Below are 16,319 nucleotides of genomic sequence, written 5' to 3' on the forward strand. Positions count from 1 at the left end.
TACTTTCGTCCTTTATTTTACGAGATGTTTATGAATGCGTCGCTGCATTTAACGACGCGGCGCATCTCATGTTGTAAGGACGGCTTATTAAGCAAGGCACAACTCAACACGTGCTTATGATATATAATTTCTTGCCAGCTGACTTCGGACCAAAGTCCTGCTTTATACTAGCCATGTATATCATATTGGGTACCCGTAATGAGATCCAATACAAGAGTGGCATATTGATGACTCCATTAAAATATTGTCATCAATGCCATCGTAAATTTAATTTTACTATTATTATTATCTTTTTTATGACATGATTCATTCCAGTCAAATAAGGCAATGCATTTGTATACTAATTGAAAAATAAATACTTAGCTGCCATAATGTTTCATATTAAATAGATAAATTGATATAGAATTTATCAAATGAATTTAGTTTTTTATTCTCACGTTCATGAAGTGACCTAGATTTAGGATGTTTCAGTATGTCATTGAATTACTTTTTAACTCTTGCTTGGCATTTATGGCAATAGACAATTACTTTGCAATTACTCATACTCATATATTATTTGATTTAAATTGATAACAATGAGGAGTGCATTAGTTGAACATTAAAAAAAATAGACGTATGTTAACCACATTATTCTTAATACTCCTAATGGTCCCGTAGTTAAAAAAAAAACCTTGATTGCGGAAAAAAACAGAACAGTTTTGGATTCCGCACCCAAAATAAACTCATTCAGTGAAATTGATGACAATGGAAGTCCAGGCGAGAAAACCGACAAGAATGAGCGTATGGCGGCGCAGTGTGGGGAGACTAAATGTAAAACAAAATATTTATTATTGTAAATCTTTTGATAAATCTTTTGATTTCCTACGGTTTACTCCCTGGCGCATAACCTCAAATCGTCCGATGCTCCTCTTTCGCTCTCCTCTCGTCTCTCGCGGTAATCCCTCCTCCTCATGAATACATTAACTCCGCAGCCTTAAACTCAGTTTAGCTGGCGGCTCAGCGTCACAGCACATCCTATTACCGACTTTAAATCATTAATGTGACATGGTTTTCACTCCATTTTTCTCCCCCACTAAACACTCACAGTTTTGTCGCACAAACTATCCAACAGTATGCTTGGATTGTTTTGATTTAGTGATTTGTTGTGAAATCTGAGCAGGAGAAAAAAGTTTGAAATCCATGAAAATGTAAATCTGGGCCCACTGTAATAGTATTGCTGCTTTGTTTTCAAGTATTGTGATGGAAATAGCCAAGTGGATAATTGCGCTTTAAGCTGAGCTAACTCCTACGGTGCACCTTGGGCTGTGTGAGTGAGATTTAATCTGGGAGCACTTTGCGTACAATGAAGAGGAAAGAAAGAATCACAATCCCCTCTCTTGCTCCTCAACTATTCAAACGTAAACCTTTTTCTCAGGTTTTTACCTCCAGGCTGCCTCTAAAAAATTCATCACGCCCAGAGAACAACTAAGTCCTCTACTTACTTGGAGGAGTTCCCGATCTTTATTGCATCAAAAGGACATTTGCGCACGTGTGTGAGGCTATGCTAATGAGCAAAAATCATCTCCATCCTGAGTGCTTTCAACTGCGCTCTACATACCGTTTAGTTTTTGTTTTTTGTTTTTTTCTCTTTTCTCCAGCATATGGATGCGGGAGAAGGACACGATTTTCACGAGAGTGTTGAGTGGGGTTGTGTGTTTTTGAACCAGTGCAGAGTGTGGGCATCAATTAAAGATCGGCCTGTCGATTTTTCGCCTATAGGGCATCCCCTTGCCGAGTGAGAGATTCGCTCGCTCGTACGTCTGCTTTGTTTAATGAGGTTTGAACCAGTCTCAATGGGGCGTGAACATCTTCCCAGCATGCAATCACAAGCCAAAAAACCTGCCGTGATTGACGCTACACTGAGCAACTGAATTGTTGCAGTTTAGTTCGGAAGGCTAAAAATCCTATTAGTTTTTTTTATTATACTGGTTTGTTATGTACAGAAAAACGTACTGTAGTTCTGCAGCATTAGGATCCAACATGTGTGTATGTTTCTAACAGCAATTTAGTCTGAATGGATAAAGCTGTTTTTTGATGATAAATGGTATTTATTAAAGCTCATGAATGAAATCATGCAATATTTGAGCATTAGAGATGGGGTAGCTAAATAAATGTGGTTCCTGGCTGGCTTGTCATTGTCATTTCAGCGGAATCAGTCCAATTGGTGTACCGTTCTATATTGCCTGTAAACAATCACACTAACTATAGTCTCCCCTTTATCTTTTTTGTAACAATGCTAAAAATAACACCCGTGCTAGGGCAAACCAATTGCGTGTAAAAAATAAAATAAAAAAGTGTTTAGTTATGTATCAATAAGTAGACACATTTTACGTACTAGCCAAAAATGTAAACGTATACACTTTGGATATGTAATAAAGTAGAAGTGACAAGGACAGACAGTTTACCGAACACATTGTTGTCTTTATTAGAGACTCGTTTGGCAGTAATACTGAAAAAAGTGAACTTAGAACAGATTGTGATGGTAGCCCATGGCTTTTTTTCTTCTTTTTTTTTCCTCAATTATATGTTGTTGCTTTAATAATTGTCTTTTTCTGTGTGCATGTGTATGTGTGTGCGTGTGTGTGTGAGTACCGCGACTCCTGTGGCATGGATAAACATCAATAAAATAGACCGAGGAAGATAAAGGAGAGAGAAAACAAAAACAAATATACAACTTATATTACACTGTGTTATGAACAAAATATAAATCTATAACTCTATGTTATATTTACATAATTATCTTTCTTGATTTATCAAGTTGAGATGGTCAGATATTTAATGTTTTTTCAGCATTATTCACTTTGTTTTGAGCTCCACACATGACTTTGATTGTCTTAAATAATATGATCGCCTTCTTCATTGTCTCGATACGAGGACGGGGGGAGGCCGACCTTTCCAGCAGGGGTGATTGACATCCTCCCCTCCTCTCTCCAGCATCGTAGCGTGATAACGGCGCTGGCCGTACAGCAAAGTCAAGTCATGAGAAGTCATGGCTCCGTGGAGCTCAAAAAAAGCAACCCCAAAAAGGAAACAAAATAAAAGAGGCTCCTAATAGAGTTTAAGAGGCCGCGTGCACACAGCGGAACACCATTGGTGGGGTAAACACTGCTTTCCTATGATTAATCAAATACTAAACACACAAACAATATGTACAGGATTGATTCCAAATGTAAAAAAACCCAAGAGAAAAGAAAAGAAAAAGACAGCATAGGACTTGTTTGGTTGTCATGAATAATCTCTTAACTGTGTGTGTGTGAATGTGTGTGTGAATGTGTGTGTGTGTATGGATGCCAGCCAATGATGTTCCACTGCATAACCGGCGGAGCTAGTAAACATTGGGGCTTGAAGAAAAAAAAAAGAAGCAAAAAAAAAAAGAAAATGAGAATCTTCACATTATACATTTAGAATAAGCGTTACAAATAAACTTAATAATTAGAATAAAAAATATCATGTTCTTCTTTTCTCTGTCTAGAGTCTGAGTGCTTTTTAGAAATGGGTTTTCCGGACACCACCCTGCGGAGGATTAATCACAAATTTATTTTAAAAATAAAACTAAAATAAAATAAAACGTCAAAACTAAAATAAAATAAAATCTAAAAAAATGGAACCAGACCAAACAAGGGTGTCGTTCGGATCTAATTACAAGCAAAAATAAAGTCATAGAAACCCGATATAGAAGAAAAATAAATATACTGTACATAACTTACTAAACATAGCTGACCATCCTCATAGTAATTATTGTTAATATTAGAATAGAGGCAGTTTAGAGAAATAATAAAAATACAGTATTCAAATACAAAACGGAAACACTGACTGGCGGTCTGCTGAGGGCAGCAGGGGGAAACACAAAATGCGTGTGTGCATGTGCGGGACGGTTGATGAACAGCAGTTAGTTGTCTTTTTTTAAGGGCTAACACACGCACAGTCGTGCTTGCACGGTTCAAGCTTAGTCGCACTGCTGTTGGTGGAGGGACGGCGCGAGATGAGCGGGTGGATTGTCTCGCAAAACACAGTGCTTCTTGTCATCAAGCCAACCCATAAAATTATAATTTAAAACAAAACAAAAAAAAACCCTCAGTGTCCTTGCCGCGTAAGGTAGGGGTTGAAAAACTGCAAATCTCCAGGAATAAATCTTTTTTTCTCTTTTTAAAACTAAACTTGGTGTTTTTTAGGTGCTTCACAAGAAACCGTGAGGGAAAAGAAATGTCTCTTTTTCCTATTATTATTCAAACTTAGCACAAATAAAAGCAACAAATCACATTCACAAGCCACTTATTGGCACCGTGTACCTGAGTGAGAATATTATAGAACCGAGAACAGGAAAAAAAGTTTCTTTTTTTATTTCTCTCAAAAAGTGTCTCAAGAAAAAAAGGTCCGCCGTCTTTAAAGTGTCGTCTGTTTTGGCCCGTCACAGGTCCGCTGTTTTTGCGACTTTTTTCCTGACGTCCTTTATACTCTTCGGCGACAAGGGCCGGCCGGCTGGCTTTGTCTTCCTCCCAGATTGTGTAACAGTCAGTGTGGGTGGCTGTCCTACGATTCAGCTGATTGGTCGAATGCTGGTATCGGACTCTCTCATGGGTTTTGGGGGGGGATAGAGGGTGGGGCCATTGCCAGGAAGCTCCGCCTATTGGGCGATGTGATTCTCGTTGTCGCTGGCGTAGTCGGCTTCCTCGTCCTCATAGTCGAAGTCGTCGTAGACGTCGCCGTTGCTGTCGTCTAGCCGAAGCTCCTCCTCCTTGATGCTCGGTTCGTCGCCCTTCGGGCCGCCCATGTGGGAGGAAGTGTGGCGTGGGTGGTGGTGGTGGTTGGCGTTGGGCTCGGGGCTGCTCGACATGCTGGAGTGCTCCGAGGGCATCTGGGGCGACGGCATCCCCGCCATGGAGAGGGCGCCCGGGTAGACCACGCCCGCCGACGAAAGGGGGAGCTGACTCTGTTGCCTGGAACGCACGGCACAGTCAGATGTTTTTGGAACTCCTTCCGTGCCGATGACAGTCATAGACATTGAAAAGGGGGGACGGGAACGACAAGGGTGGGGTTTCCGAACCATTGTGCCGCGGCACACGGGTGTGCCGTGAGCCATGGGCTGCTGTGCCGTAGGAAATGATTTGCCAAGAATGCATACATTGTAATATTCCGAGATAAATCTTAACAATACGAGATCAAAATTGAAATATGATGAACATTGTACTATTACAATATTCAAATCTGAATACTTTGAGGTTCAAGTCATTTTGTAGTTTATTTTTATGTGAAGTGAACCTGAAGTTGTTTGGATTCACGGACTTTTGCCAATGTTGAATCTGTGTGAGCACAAAACTGATTTTCGTGTAATATTACAAGATTGAAATAATATTAGGAGAGAAAAAAAGATGTAATATTACGAGATTTAGTTAGTCATGGTGTTTTATATTTCGTGAACCGAAAGTTATTTGGTTGGTTTGGCGACAATGGTCAGTGTGAAAATTTGAATTTGAAATAGTTTTTAGAGGATTTATTTGATTCCTGTTGATAAAAGTTTGTTGAGAATGACTTTATATTGTTAATTTTAAATTTGAAGATTTTAAGATGGTGGTGTGCCTTGCCTTTTCAAAGTAAAAATGTGCCGCAGCTCTAAAAAGGTTGGGAAACACGGGACTAGGGTATGACAAAGCGGGTGGGAATTGTACTGACCCCACGCTGAAGTATTGCCTCATTTCCTGCCGCCGGGAACGCATGATGGCCTTGTACTCGCCGATGCGCAGCTTCTTGCCGTCCACCAGGCATGTGCGCTTGGGCCGCGGCTTGTACTTGTAGTCGGGGTACTTCTCCAGGTGCTGCTTGCTCAGGCGCGCCTGCTCCTCATAGTATGGTTGCTTTTCCAGATTGGTCATTGCTTTCCAGCGGGAGCCTTTAAAGGAGAAGCTTTGTCAACGACATGCGATATGCAAGGATATCCTGGAATTTGCGGAGGTGAAGTTGATACAAAACTCACTTGCCATTCTAAAAAGTAACACGTACTGGGAACAAAAGCATAGACATTAATGTCTTGTAGTTTTAGGGAAACATTGTACTTGCCTGAAGATATTTTGTACTTGTAGCAAAGGCAACTTCCACTTGCACAAAGATTACATATGTAGAAATTTTTTTGTAGTTTCAGCAAAAATTCCTGGTACACAATTTACAAGGGAACTTGTAGTTGTACACAATTGTCGTAGGAGTTGAAGCAAGTTTTGTAAAAATGTATTTTTAAAATTATATTTGTAATAATTCCAACTGCAAATTATCTTTTGTACAACTAAAATTTACCTCTACCATTACGGAACAAGTTAGTTAGATACTGTTCGTGGTAAGTTAGTTTGTTACTTGTACAAACTTTACAAGTTATTTCATTTAAAACTAGAAGAACTAGAAGAGTCATTTGTTCCCTCCTCCACGTCCAAGTCCCAATTGCACCAAATGTCCCCCCTTAAGTCTTTCCATGCAGAATTACCCCAATCAATTAACGAGGCAAGACAAAGCGCAAATCGTTAGCCACTAGTAATGAATCATTATTATAACCGAGGCGAGATGACGAGACGTTCGAGAACGGGCTTAAATTGCAGCCGCGCGTCGGTCAGCGGCATCCACTCGGGAAAAGTGGGGTTAATGAGGGGACGCCAGGTACTTATCCACACTAATGAGGGTTGTTCCGGGCAGCGGCGCTTGGATCACAGGCGAGTGTGTGTGTGTGTGGGTGGCTGGGTGGGTGTAATCTTGCGCCTGTTTCCCTCTAGCGCAGCCTCATATCTGGTCTGAATTTGCACTTGACTACTGTATGTTTAATGGCTAAAAGCTGTCAGCACTTGGCTGTCCTCGTCTGTTCTGCGATCTGTTAGCAATTGAGGCCGAGGGAGATAGAGAACCACTGGAGAAAGAGAGAGGGGATGCTTATTAAAACCAGATTTCCCAGCATTCCCAATCGCTTAGAAGCTCTTTAAAATGTCAGGGCCGCTCCCGACGGTCTGGGCGAAATGTCAGGCGGCGCGTTGCTTGTTTAACGCCTCACGTATGTATTATACTGTCATTTGCCCGAGACGCGCGTTCCCTTGCCGTTCGCGAACGAGCGAGTGCGGCTTTCCTTTCTTGAAATGCGACGGAGAAGTACAGCGGCAAGCGTGCAGGTGTTTGTTTACCGAGGATCTTGCTGATGTTAGAGTTGTGCATGTCAGGGAAAGCCTGCAGGATCTTCCTGCGCTCGTCTTTGGCCCACACCATGAAGGCGTTCATGGGCCGTTTGATGTGAGGCTCGCTGCTGCCGCGACCCCGGGCTTCGCGGAATATCCGTGAGTCGGACACGCTCGGAGAACCTGAGGGGACAAAAATGAGAGCTTTAGGGACGGGTTAATCTGAAATGTGGATTTCAAACAACTTGGAGCAAAACTAAACTAGGTTTAATGACTTCATTTAAAAAATACCAATTACATAGTATGTGAAAAGGGGTTCAAAACACATTGGTCTTATGATACCAACACAAATATAGGAAAATGTTTAGTTTTGCAAAAAATAATAACTCATAATAATGTAAAATGCAATTGGAAAATAGTATTCTACTGTGTTATGAAAAAAGTAAAATAGAAAAAAATCTATTAAATAGATAAAAATCCAGGACTTTATATAGAAATTCATTATTTTAATATACTTTTGATTGCATGAACTCATACCTTTCAAAGAAATTTAAAACATAACAGCACCAACAGCACTCACCCTTCTATCTGAACACATAAATAATTTCTACTGTGATGGTCTTTACTATACATCTAAGCAAAATTTAAACCTATGTGGATTAAAATGATGAAAAATACATCTTTAGGAAAATTTGTCAATACCTAAAGCAAACTTGCAAAACGACATAATACCCAGACCTGAAGTCATACACCTAAAACCTAAAATATGCTAGATATAATACTGATGATCATTTTGATTTTTTGTTTTGTTTTGGCTTGTTTACCATCTGAGTCGCCGCTCATGGTGAAGTCCAGCATGGCGTGGCTGAATTTGTCCTCGGCCTGCTGCTTTAGCTGTTGACTCAAACTCTCCAAGGCCGCTTTGTCCTGCACAACCCAACAAAAAAAACGTTGAAAACCCATTTTGCTTCATTAAAAAAAAACACACACACTTTAGAAGTCACTCAAAAGCATTCGCACTCACTTTCCCAATGTGACGCTTCGAATGTTAACGAGCATTCAGGATTCTGAGCCACCTGCGCTGGACGAGCGCGGCGGTCCTCGTCGAGGCCCCCGCGGGTCGATGCATTAGAGGGAGAGCAGGGCCACGTCGGGTTGCCCGCTGAGTATTTACTCCCGCCAATAAAAGCCTGATTCGCTGCACATTTACATGCTTAATGTGCGCTGGAACTTGACGGCACTCGCGCTGGCAGCCGTTTTTTTTACACTTTAATTATGTGCTTAAGTGTGGGCAGCCCCGTGTTGTCTTCTAAAACAACCTTTCAAAAAGTCTCCATTTAAACGCGACCCGAACGGGCCGGCTGCACGTTTTTAGCTCGAAACGGTTTAATTGTTAGCCATAATTTCCCCTGCGTTTTGAGTTAAATAGACGAGAGAGCCATTTATCTCTCTGGAGTCATCAGCAGAGAGATTTGTGGGAATTATCTGCGTGTCAAACAAGTGATCAGAGCTCATTTTAGGGGAGAAAAAAGGACATCATGTCCTCCACGCGCTTAGATATTAAGATTAAATATGATGTCGCACACGCACACACTTTTGTACAAGAGGGGAGACAGAGTGGATGACAGCCTAGTCTGACATTAAGCCCCAGCGCCGTACACTAGAAAAGTGGATTGAGCGGCTGACACAGGCGCCGAGACACAAAGTAGCGACAAAACTAATCCCTCTCGGAGTGTCAGGGACGACAACTCTGTTGTCGGCGTGCCGGTGGCCGTGGCTCGACAAAGCCAAAAATGGAAGGAGCAGAAGTGAGCGCACGGGCTGAGACATAATCACCGACGCTCTCCGAAAAATGTAGCCATGCCACTGATTTTTTTGTTTTAGTGACAGGCAGAATTGTTCAATTCTCTTCCACAAGATGGCAGAAGGTTCAGTAGATGAGTTAACTGACATTAAGCAATATGTACATTGAATACAGGTAGACAGCTAGACTTTGCACTTTATGTTGACTTGGAGGGGTAAAAAAAAACAATGTTGCGTTGGGTTAATACTCAAATACATTTTTTAATTAACATTTTTTCGCATTCCCCCCCAAAAAGATCCTTTTTGGATTCCGCACCCAAATGTTAGACCTAACTCACAAAAAATGGCTCCTTCCTTTTTACAAAAAGGTAGGGATCAAACAGGCTTTAATTATACTTTAACTTTATGTCTAAAATGTCTTTTCCTGTGTCTGTATTCTCACCCTCTTGCTACTGCGACAGTGAAACTTCCCGAATATGGGATGAATAAAGTTATCTAATCTAATCTAAACTATTTTACTCCCACACATGGCACAATTTTAATTTTTTTGTGTGGTATTATCTTTCTCAAAACTAGCTATGTATTATTTATTACAAAAGAACGTAAAAACCTAAACTCAAACCTTTAATTTCTGTCGAAAGAACAGAAGTCTACGCTTTCATATCGTAGATTGTGTGTGCAGAAAGATTGTCTGTCGGCCTTGAAAATGGGGCCAAATTGGCATTTGTGAATTATGTAGAAGTGACACCCATACAAATTATTTTAGCACGTTCTCTGTTGTTGTTGTTTTTTAAATTTTAAAATATACTTTTTTAAGATAAATGTTATGCAGTTGGAGCAGGAAAATATTGTTTTCAAGACGGTTGATTTTTGCAAACCCAGTGTCACGTCTTTACCTTGTCGGAGCGTCCGTTGTTGAGTCCGAGGCTACTGACGGCCGCCACCTTGGCGTCGAGCACCTGCTGCTCCCGTTTAAGATGCTCCTTCATCTGCCGGGCCTCGGCAAACGCCTTGGTCACGGCCTCGTGGTCGTTCAGGTAGGCTCCCGACGAGAGCGACGACAGCAAGTCTGCTGAGACAAGCGGTGGCATTTTTGTCGTTGTTTCAAATGACCGTGAACGTAATTCACATTTGGCGCTTCGTGGGAAGCACGCTTCCCCTTTTTGCCACGAGGTAAAGACATCAGCATACACTTGAGGAGGAGGGGAACCGAAGTGAGTCAGAACGCACCCCGAGCCACTCTGGCTTCGAGCTACCCGCCCTTTCGATTTAAATAGGCACAAATGTGTATTGATATTTGACAAGAAAAAAAAACATCTTTAATTGCACATTTCCAGCCAGGTAACCCCTCAAACTTCTCCATCACTCGCACTCACCGATAACAAAGAGCCGCCATTGGTTTAAGGGGCCTTTATCTGCGCTAAGCCGCCCCCCGCTAATGCCATCTCAGGCCAGATTACCAGCTTCAGATTGGTAATGACAGAGCCGTGAACTCTTTTAGAAGTCGGGGGAATTCTGGACGTGGGGGGGTTGGGTTTGTGATAGAAGAAAAAGGTGACGGCAGTCAATTTTAATCCCTAGAGAAGGGGGGGGGGGGAGTATTCTTCACCACGTCAATGTGTGTGTATGTTTATGTGTGTCAAAATGACAGTTGCCAACCATTCAGACAAGTGTATGTGACCCAAATAGTGGAGGCTTCTGTTACTCTCTTTATTTCATTTTAGCCTCTTAAATCCCTCACGACAGGCAAAGAGCATTTGGGACCACAAACGCTCGCAAACTTTGGCGACGGTGACAAACGCACGGCAAAAAAAGTGTTTCAAATTGAAGGCAGTGACAGGCCATCAATTTTACTTGAGATGGGAAGATGGATGGCCAGAGAGATGATGGAGAGAAACTGGCCTCGGGGTCTGTTAGGCAGTGGAATGACAGAGAGATGTTGGCATCACTTGCTTTTTTGTCGTACCTTTAGTGGTAGTTGCTTTCTAAAAGGTCATTTGACTGAGCTTAAATAGAATCTCAAATCAGAAGCTTTCATGTAAAAGTTTGATTTGAGCATCTTTCCTTTAGCAGACCGTTTATTACACAAAAAATCCCTTAACCCATTCGCTGCAACTGATTTTAATTAGACTGTCACTTCGGAAACGTTCACGTTAAGGTTTGATCATAAATCCTATTTGGGCATGCATTTGGGCAAATCTTTCGTTTTGGCGATATGGCTCGCATTTTATGGTGTCAATTTGACCAATATTCACATTGAAGTAACTAGTGACTGAAATCCAAAGACAATTTCAATTCCATTTCACTTATTTGGATAATCTGAAATGATATTTTTATGTACACTTTATCCCCCCAAATTTGTGAAAAACGACACGTCCCAAACTACCCCCAGCCGCATCAAAACGAGCGCGTCTAGACTCTTTTCCAATTTGCCCTTCGCTCCAATCCCCTCTGAACCTGCAACAAGAACCCTAATACGCCTACAAGCCGGAGTAACAAATGCGCTGATGACCGGGTAAACCCGCTGGCAACAGATGGGCCCGCGGCGACGTCGGCTCATCACAAAAGCGTCCGAATATTCCGCCGGGATCACACACAAACTTGAAATGCTGTAATCCATTTTTCCCGAACAAAAAACATCTGGGACCGCAAATCCACTAATCTGATATTAAATCCGGCGATTTGTTGAAAAACAGTGAGATTAGCCGAGAAGTCAGATTGGGGGGGGACGACGGAATGATGCGTTTGTGTGCGTTTCAGTTGTGTTTTTCGTCCTCGCTCATGTAAGAAGCTTCTCTAATCTCATTGGTGATACCTCCTGTCTGTCATACGTGCCTCAATTTATTATTCCCCCGCTTCATAAAAAAAAAAGAGGGTTGTTAATCCCTCTCGCATCTTTCCTCCCTCCCCCATCACCACTCATGTCTCTTTCAGTCACTAATAAACACATAACAATGCAGCAGGCCCGGCAGGCAAATAGTGCCACGGAGGCGGGGAGGGGGAAATAAAAAAAACCAAAAACAACACAAACACACTAATTATAGCTTGTTACATATGTGAAATATTTGAACTATCAGCGTGGCATGAAAAATGGATTAAGCGCACAAAACAGCGATTCATTTAGGTCGTTTTATGTACGCGCATGAAGGTGCATATGATTGGGTGATTACGCCACCGACAATGGCGACACTTGCAAGGAACGCTGCTATTTTTGGTCATGTGTGCCGACAGCGCACCCAGGAATATTGCGTTTAAAAATTGGGATTGGCGCAGCCTGGCTCAAAAGCGCAATTTGGATATAAGCCCGTGGCAGCATACGTGTCAAAAACACAATGCATGGAATGAGAGGGAAAATTGGATCTGGTTTGGGTATGTGCGTAAATGTAAATGATTGAGACCCAAACAACACAATTAATGGCTTGGCTGTTGTGGGATTGAATATACTATTTGCCTTAAAATGTTGGATTTCAGACGAAGCACAAAAATTGAAATCTGTTTGAATTGGTGCGGAACTTCAAATTGGAAGAAATTGGAGAAAAGAAGCTAAGAGGCAATTAAATATGAAATTTAGCAACCAACATGCACATAAACATCGTGTGTGTGTGTTTGTGTGTGAAGTTCAGTTGTATTTAACTTTGGAGTGTAATTTGCAAAACTGATGTCAATGACGGTTTGAGGAATACATTTTAGTTTGACTTATTAAGCAAAGTATTATTCTTTCTAAATGATTTTTAAATAAACTCTCACATCAGAAACGTTCACCGTTTGGATCATACAGTTGAGTTTGGAGAAAACCGGTATTAAATACTCTAAAATTCTTTTTGAGAATTTTGAACTCAGTCGTTGGCAAGATGTTCATTAATGACACTTACTTAGGCTTACAATCCCACATTTTCAATGCTATCAAAACGTAGGAGACAAAGAGTAGACCAACCTATTGAGCTGACTCTGGCCGGAGGTCCTCCGATGCTGGAGGGTGCGACACTGTGCTTCAGGGAGCCGGCGGAGCCCAGCTTGGCGGCAGCGGCAACGGCAGCGGGGACCTGTGGGGAAGTTGGGGGGGAGTTGGGTGACTTGCTCTCGGATGCCCTAGGCTTGGCCGACAGGTTCAATGGCTGTGCGCCCTCACTGTCCTGCAAAAACCAAAACAGCACAGTGTCGCCCGCTGTGACTAGCAATTCGGGGGAGTGGATCTAGCGATCTGTCCGGAAGGCCAACCGGGCGCATGCCGTTGACATCCGCATGCAAACCAGTCCGGGCGCTTTCCGAATGGGGACATGCGCATGCCGCATGCAGCCCTCGTCAACATGCACGAGCGTGGAAGCATCACGCCTCCCATTCCTCTGTATAGCAGAACGCCAGCGCTTCTAGTATTTTAAGTCTGGTGTTGCCGTTCTCCACTTTCCACCGTGGCTGCGATGTCGCCCCTGCTGTTGACCTCACGTGATGGCGAATTTCACTCGAGGCTAAAATATCCTGGCATTGAGATCTTCTCCATTTTTCTGTAGCGTAATGAGTTGAATCGCTGCCCAGGTCGGGTCGTACATACAGTGGGCTATATCCACTCATTATGGTCTGACTTTCACTGATTCCCACTCCTTAAGCCTCTCACAACTCAATTAAGCTCTTCCAATTAAGCCCCCCTGCACTTTGGTAGGCTGCGTGTGTGCGGCGAGGCCTAACCGGATTGTTCTTCATTAAGGGGGAGGGGGTCTTTGCTAAATTGAGAAAAAAAGATGTCTTCCATGAGACAATGAGAACACAGGAGAGTAGAAAAAGACAAATAAAACAAGCTAGAGGGAATCTTCTCAATCCTGACCCATATTATGCTGGGCTTTGGCTGCCGAATGTGTTTGAATATTTATTACAAATAGATAATGCTTGTGCCTCTTGTACAGCGGATGGGGGAATTTCCTCTCTTAGCCAAAGCAAATCCTATGGTGGGAAGGTGGCCAACCTGCATTATGCCAGTGTGGAGGAATTAGTTGAGACAGTCAAGCCTGAGAGGCTTGGACCCACTTGTTGTGTGTACGGGCGTGCGAGACATTGTTCAACAAGCTTTAAATCGTGTGTGCGAGGCCTCCAAAGCCTGCGTGTGGCTGGGAATGGCGAATTCATACAATTGCTTTTGTGTCTCTCTTGGCTGATGAAACAAGCGGAGTGCTGTCAGAGACAGAGGGAAACCGGATGGGTGTGTTTGGAATCAAGTCGTTTTGTGGGTACAGTCCCAATGCAGAACACACACCATTTTTGCAAAAAGAGTTGCTTTGAGTTCAAGTGTCTTGACATTGGGGACTAGAAAAGCAGTCTCATTTCGAACTCTCTTTGCCGTATTTTCTTACTTCATTGTTTCGAGGCATTGTTGACCCCAAGCTTTATTGTTTGTCCTTTATATTTTTTTAAATGAATTAAAATGAAAAAACAATTCTTGTTATTTCAATATTTTTTATAATTTTACTTCAAAAAACTGAAAAAGGAAAAAACTAGTCCAACTATTCTTCAGCACACCTTTTTTTCTTAGTAATGGCTTAAACAAATAAATTTCCTTAGATTTACATGACTACACCAATAAAACATGACAAATGAAATTTGATGACAATCTCTCACTATGAGTTCGTCAATAACCATAAATAAGGGACATTTTTAGCAGACTTTTTAGATCTTCTCACAGATAATATCCAAGTGTGGTTATACAAAAATGAAATCAAAACGACTCATAAAAATCATAAATTAGGCCAATAGTAACCCTCTCCATACAAAGAGGCCGTCTTGTGTATAAGAACGTGGCAGTGATTTGTGCATGTGTCTTCTTCACGGTGTGTGTGAATGTGAATGTGCACAAGTGTCTCACCCGAGGGTAAAGCACTTAAGCGATATGTGCCTGAGTCCAAACAGCTGTGAGCAAAGGCAGGCAGCGGGTCTCTAAATGACTCGAGACCTGAGACGCATCCCACAGGGGGAAAGGCACCTCTGAAATATACATGTCACTAGCCCAAAGAGAGAGAGAGAAGGGCGGTAAAAGAGCAGATTATAGAAGGCATGAGCAGAGGGCACAGCGGTCACTCGGCCATTTGGGCTCTACGGGGCCCGCCGGGGTCCGCACACGCGTCTGCCGCTCCCGCCGGGCGGGGGGAGATTATTACGGCTCCTCCGCCACGGGCCGTGGCACTCTGGGGTCAGCCCAAGTCCATATATATGATAATAAGACGCGCAGGGAGGTGGAAGGAGGTCTGTGCTGGTGATGATGTGGATGTGACCCTGCTTGTCAACAGAATCACGCGGATTGTTCTCGTGAGAATTTTCAAGGCTGAGGGGAAATTGGGAAGATGCCTCTCGGACCTCAGAGCACATGAACGCATTTGTTTTAAATGGCGAGCAATGGATAGTAGTCGTCATTCTTTAAAAGACAGTTGAAATAGTGATTTCTTTCATAGCCAATAAATGGGCAGAAATAGACTTGATGTCGTCTTTTGGGGCCATTTTCCTTAGGCTTGGGTATGTTGTGGATTCATACCATCTAAAGACAACAAGAAAGACACTTGTCGAATATATCCCACAAAATGGCAAGCATAAAGCCAAGAGTGCAACATCTAATACATAGGTTTTAAAAAAAACCCAAAAAACGAGCCATATATTTCAGCAGCATGTGTAGACAGGCAATCCTCAAAAATGTTTAGAAGACATTGTCGAAATGTTCTCACCTCATCTAACGATATAGCACATTTTTCTCCTTAATACACGTAAAATCACATTAAGTAGTGGCAAACAACACACCTTCCGAAGGTTTCACAGCTTAATGCTAATGCACAATGCATCATCCCATCTATTTCAACACAACGGGTGCAGCAAAAAATCCTCACAACTATATTCTTTATCCTCTGTTTTGGGGGAATTTTCTTCAGCATTTATCATTGTAGAACATCTCTTGAGCAATAATAGTGTGTCCCCGTGTGTATGGTCAAGCTCCCAAAGGCAGGCCACAAATTGTCTGAATTGGCTCGTCAGCTGCGAAAATGGCACAAACAGCTTTACGCCGTCGTGCTGGGCTGACGTGCTGAGGCTTTATCAGGAGAGTTGATTGTTGGATAAGGGAAGACAGGAAAGGAGGGACCATGCACACGTCATGTCGAGACAAACATTGACAGCGTTTGCGTCGTTACGCTAGAAAAAGCCAACGTAAACAGAATATGCCACACCTTGTCAATGAATGCAAATGCATTTCTTCATTGCTGGTAGGATTTACAGCAAGCAGTGCATGTAACATAACATAATCAGCATCCTCTTAGAGAGTTTGAGCACAGCCAAGGATGCAGCTTGGCCAATTTTCACTGAACC

The 16,319-nt window shown here is 42.4% G+C and overlaps 2 protein-coding genes across 15 annotated transcripts in view; one reads left to right on the plus strand and one right to left on the minus strand.

The window, feature by feature from the left end:
* LOC144069111 (uncharacterized) overlaps positions 1-16,319 on the plus strand; it is a 163,081-nt gene that overhangs the window by 11,535 nt on the left and 135,227 nt on the right. The gene's annotated exons all lie outside the window — the stretch shown is intronic.
* Positions 2,435-16,319, minus strand: part of sox5 (SRY-box transcription factor 5) — a 63,138-nt gene continuing 49,253 nt past the window's right edge. For 6 of the 12 annotated variants that reach the window (XM_077594214.1, XM_077594218.1, XM_077594211.1 and 3 more), the window contains 6 exons: positions 12,919-13,117; positions 9,881-10,056; positions 8,006-8,108; positions 7,191-7,364; positions 5,710-5,926; positions 2,435-4,976 (listed from right to left, as the gene is read on the minus strand). In XM_077594214.1, the coding sequence (XP_077450340.1) occupies positions 4,664-4,976; positions 5,710-5,926; positions 7,191-7,364; positions 8,006-8,108; positions 9,881-10,056; positions 12,919-13,117 (1,182 nt within the window). In that variant the 3' untranslated portion in view covers positions 2,435-4,663. The remainder of the gene's footprint in view (positions 4,977-5,709; positions 5,927-7,190; positions 7,365-8,005; positions 8,109-9,880; positions 10,057-12,918; positions 13,118-16,319) is intronic. The other 6 variants (XM_077594217.1, XM_077594216.1, XM_077594208.1 and 3 more) reach the window with 3 other exon arrangements.

This window comes from Stigmatopora argus, chromosome 23 (genome assembly GCF_051989625.1).
Source record: "Stigmatopora argus isolate UIUO_Sarg chromosome 23, RoL_Sarg_1.0, whole genome shotgun sequence".
Classification (NCBI taxonomy): Eukaryota; Metazoa; Chordata; class Actinopteri; order Syngnathiformes; family Syngnathidae; genus Stigmatopora; species Stigmatopora argus.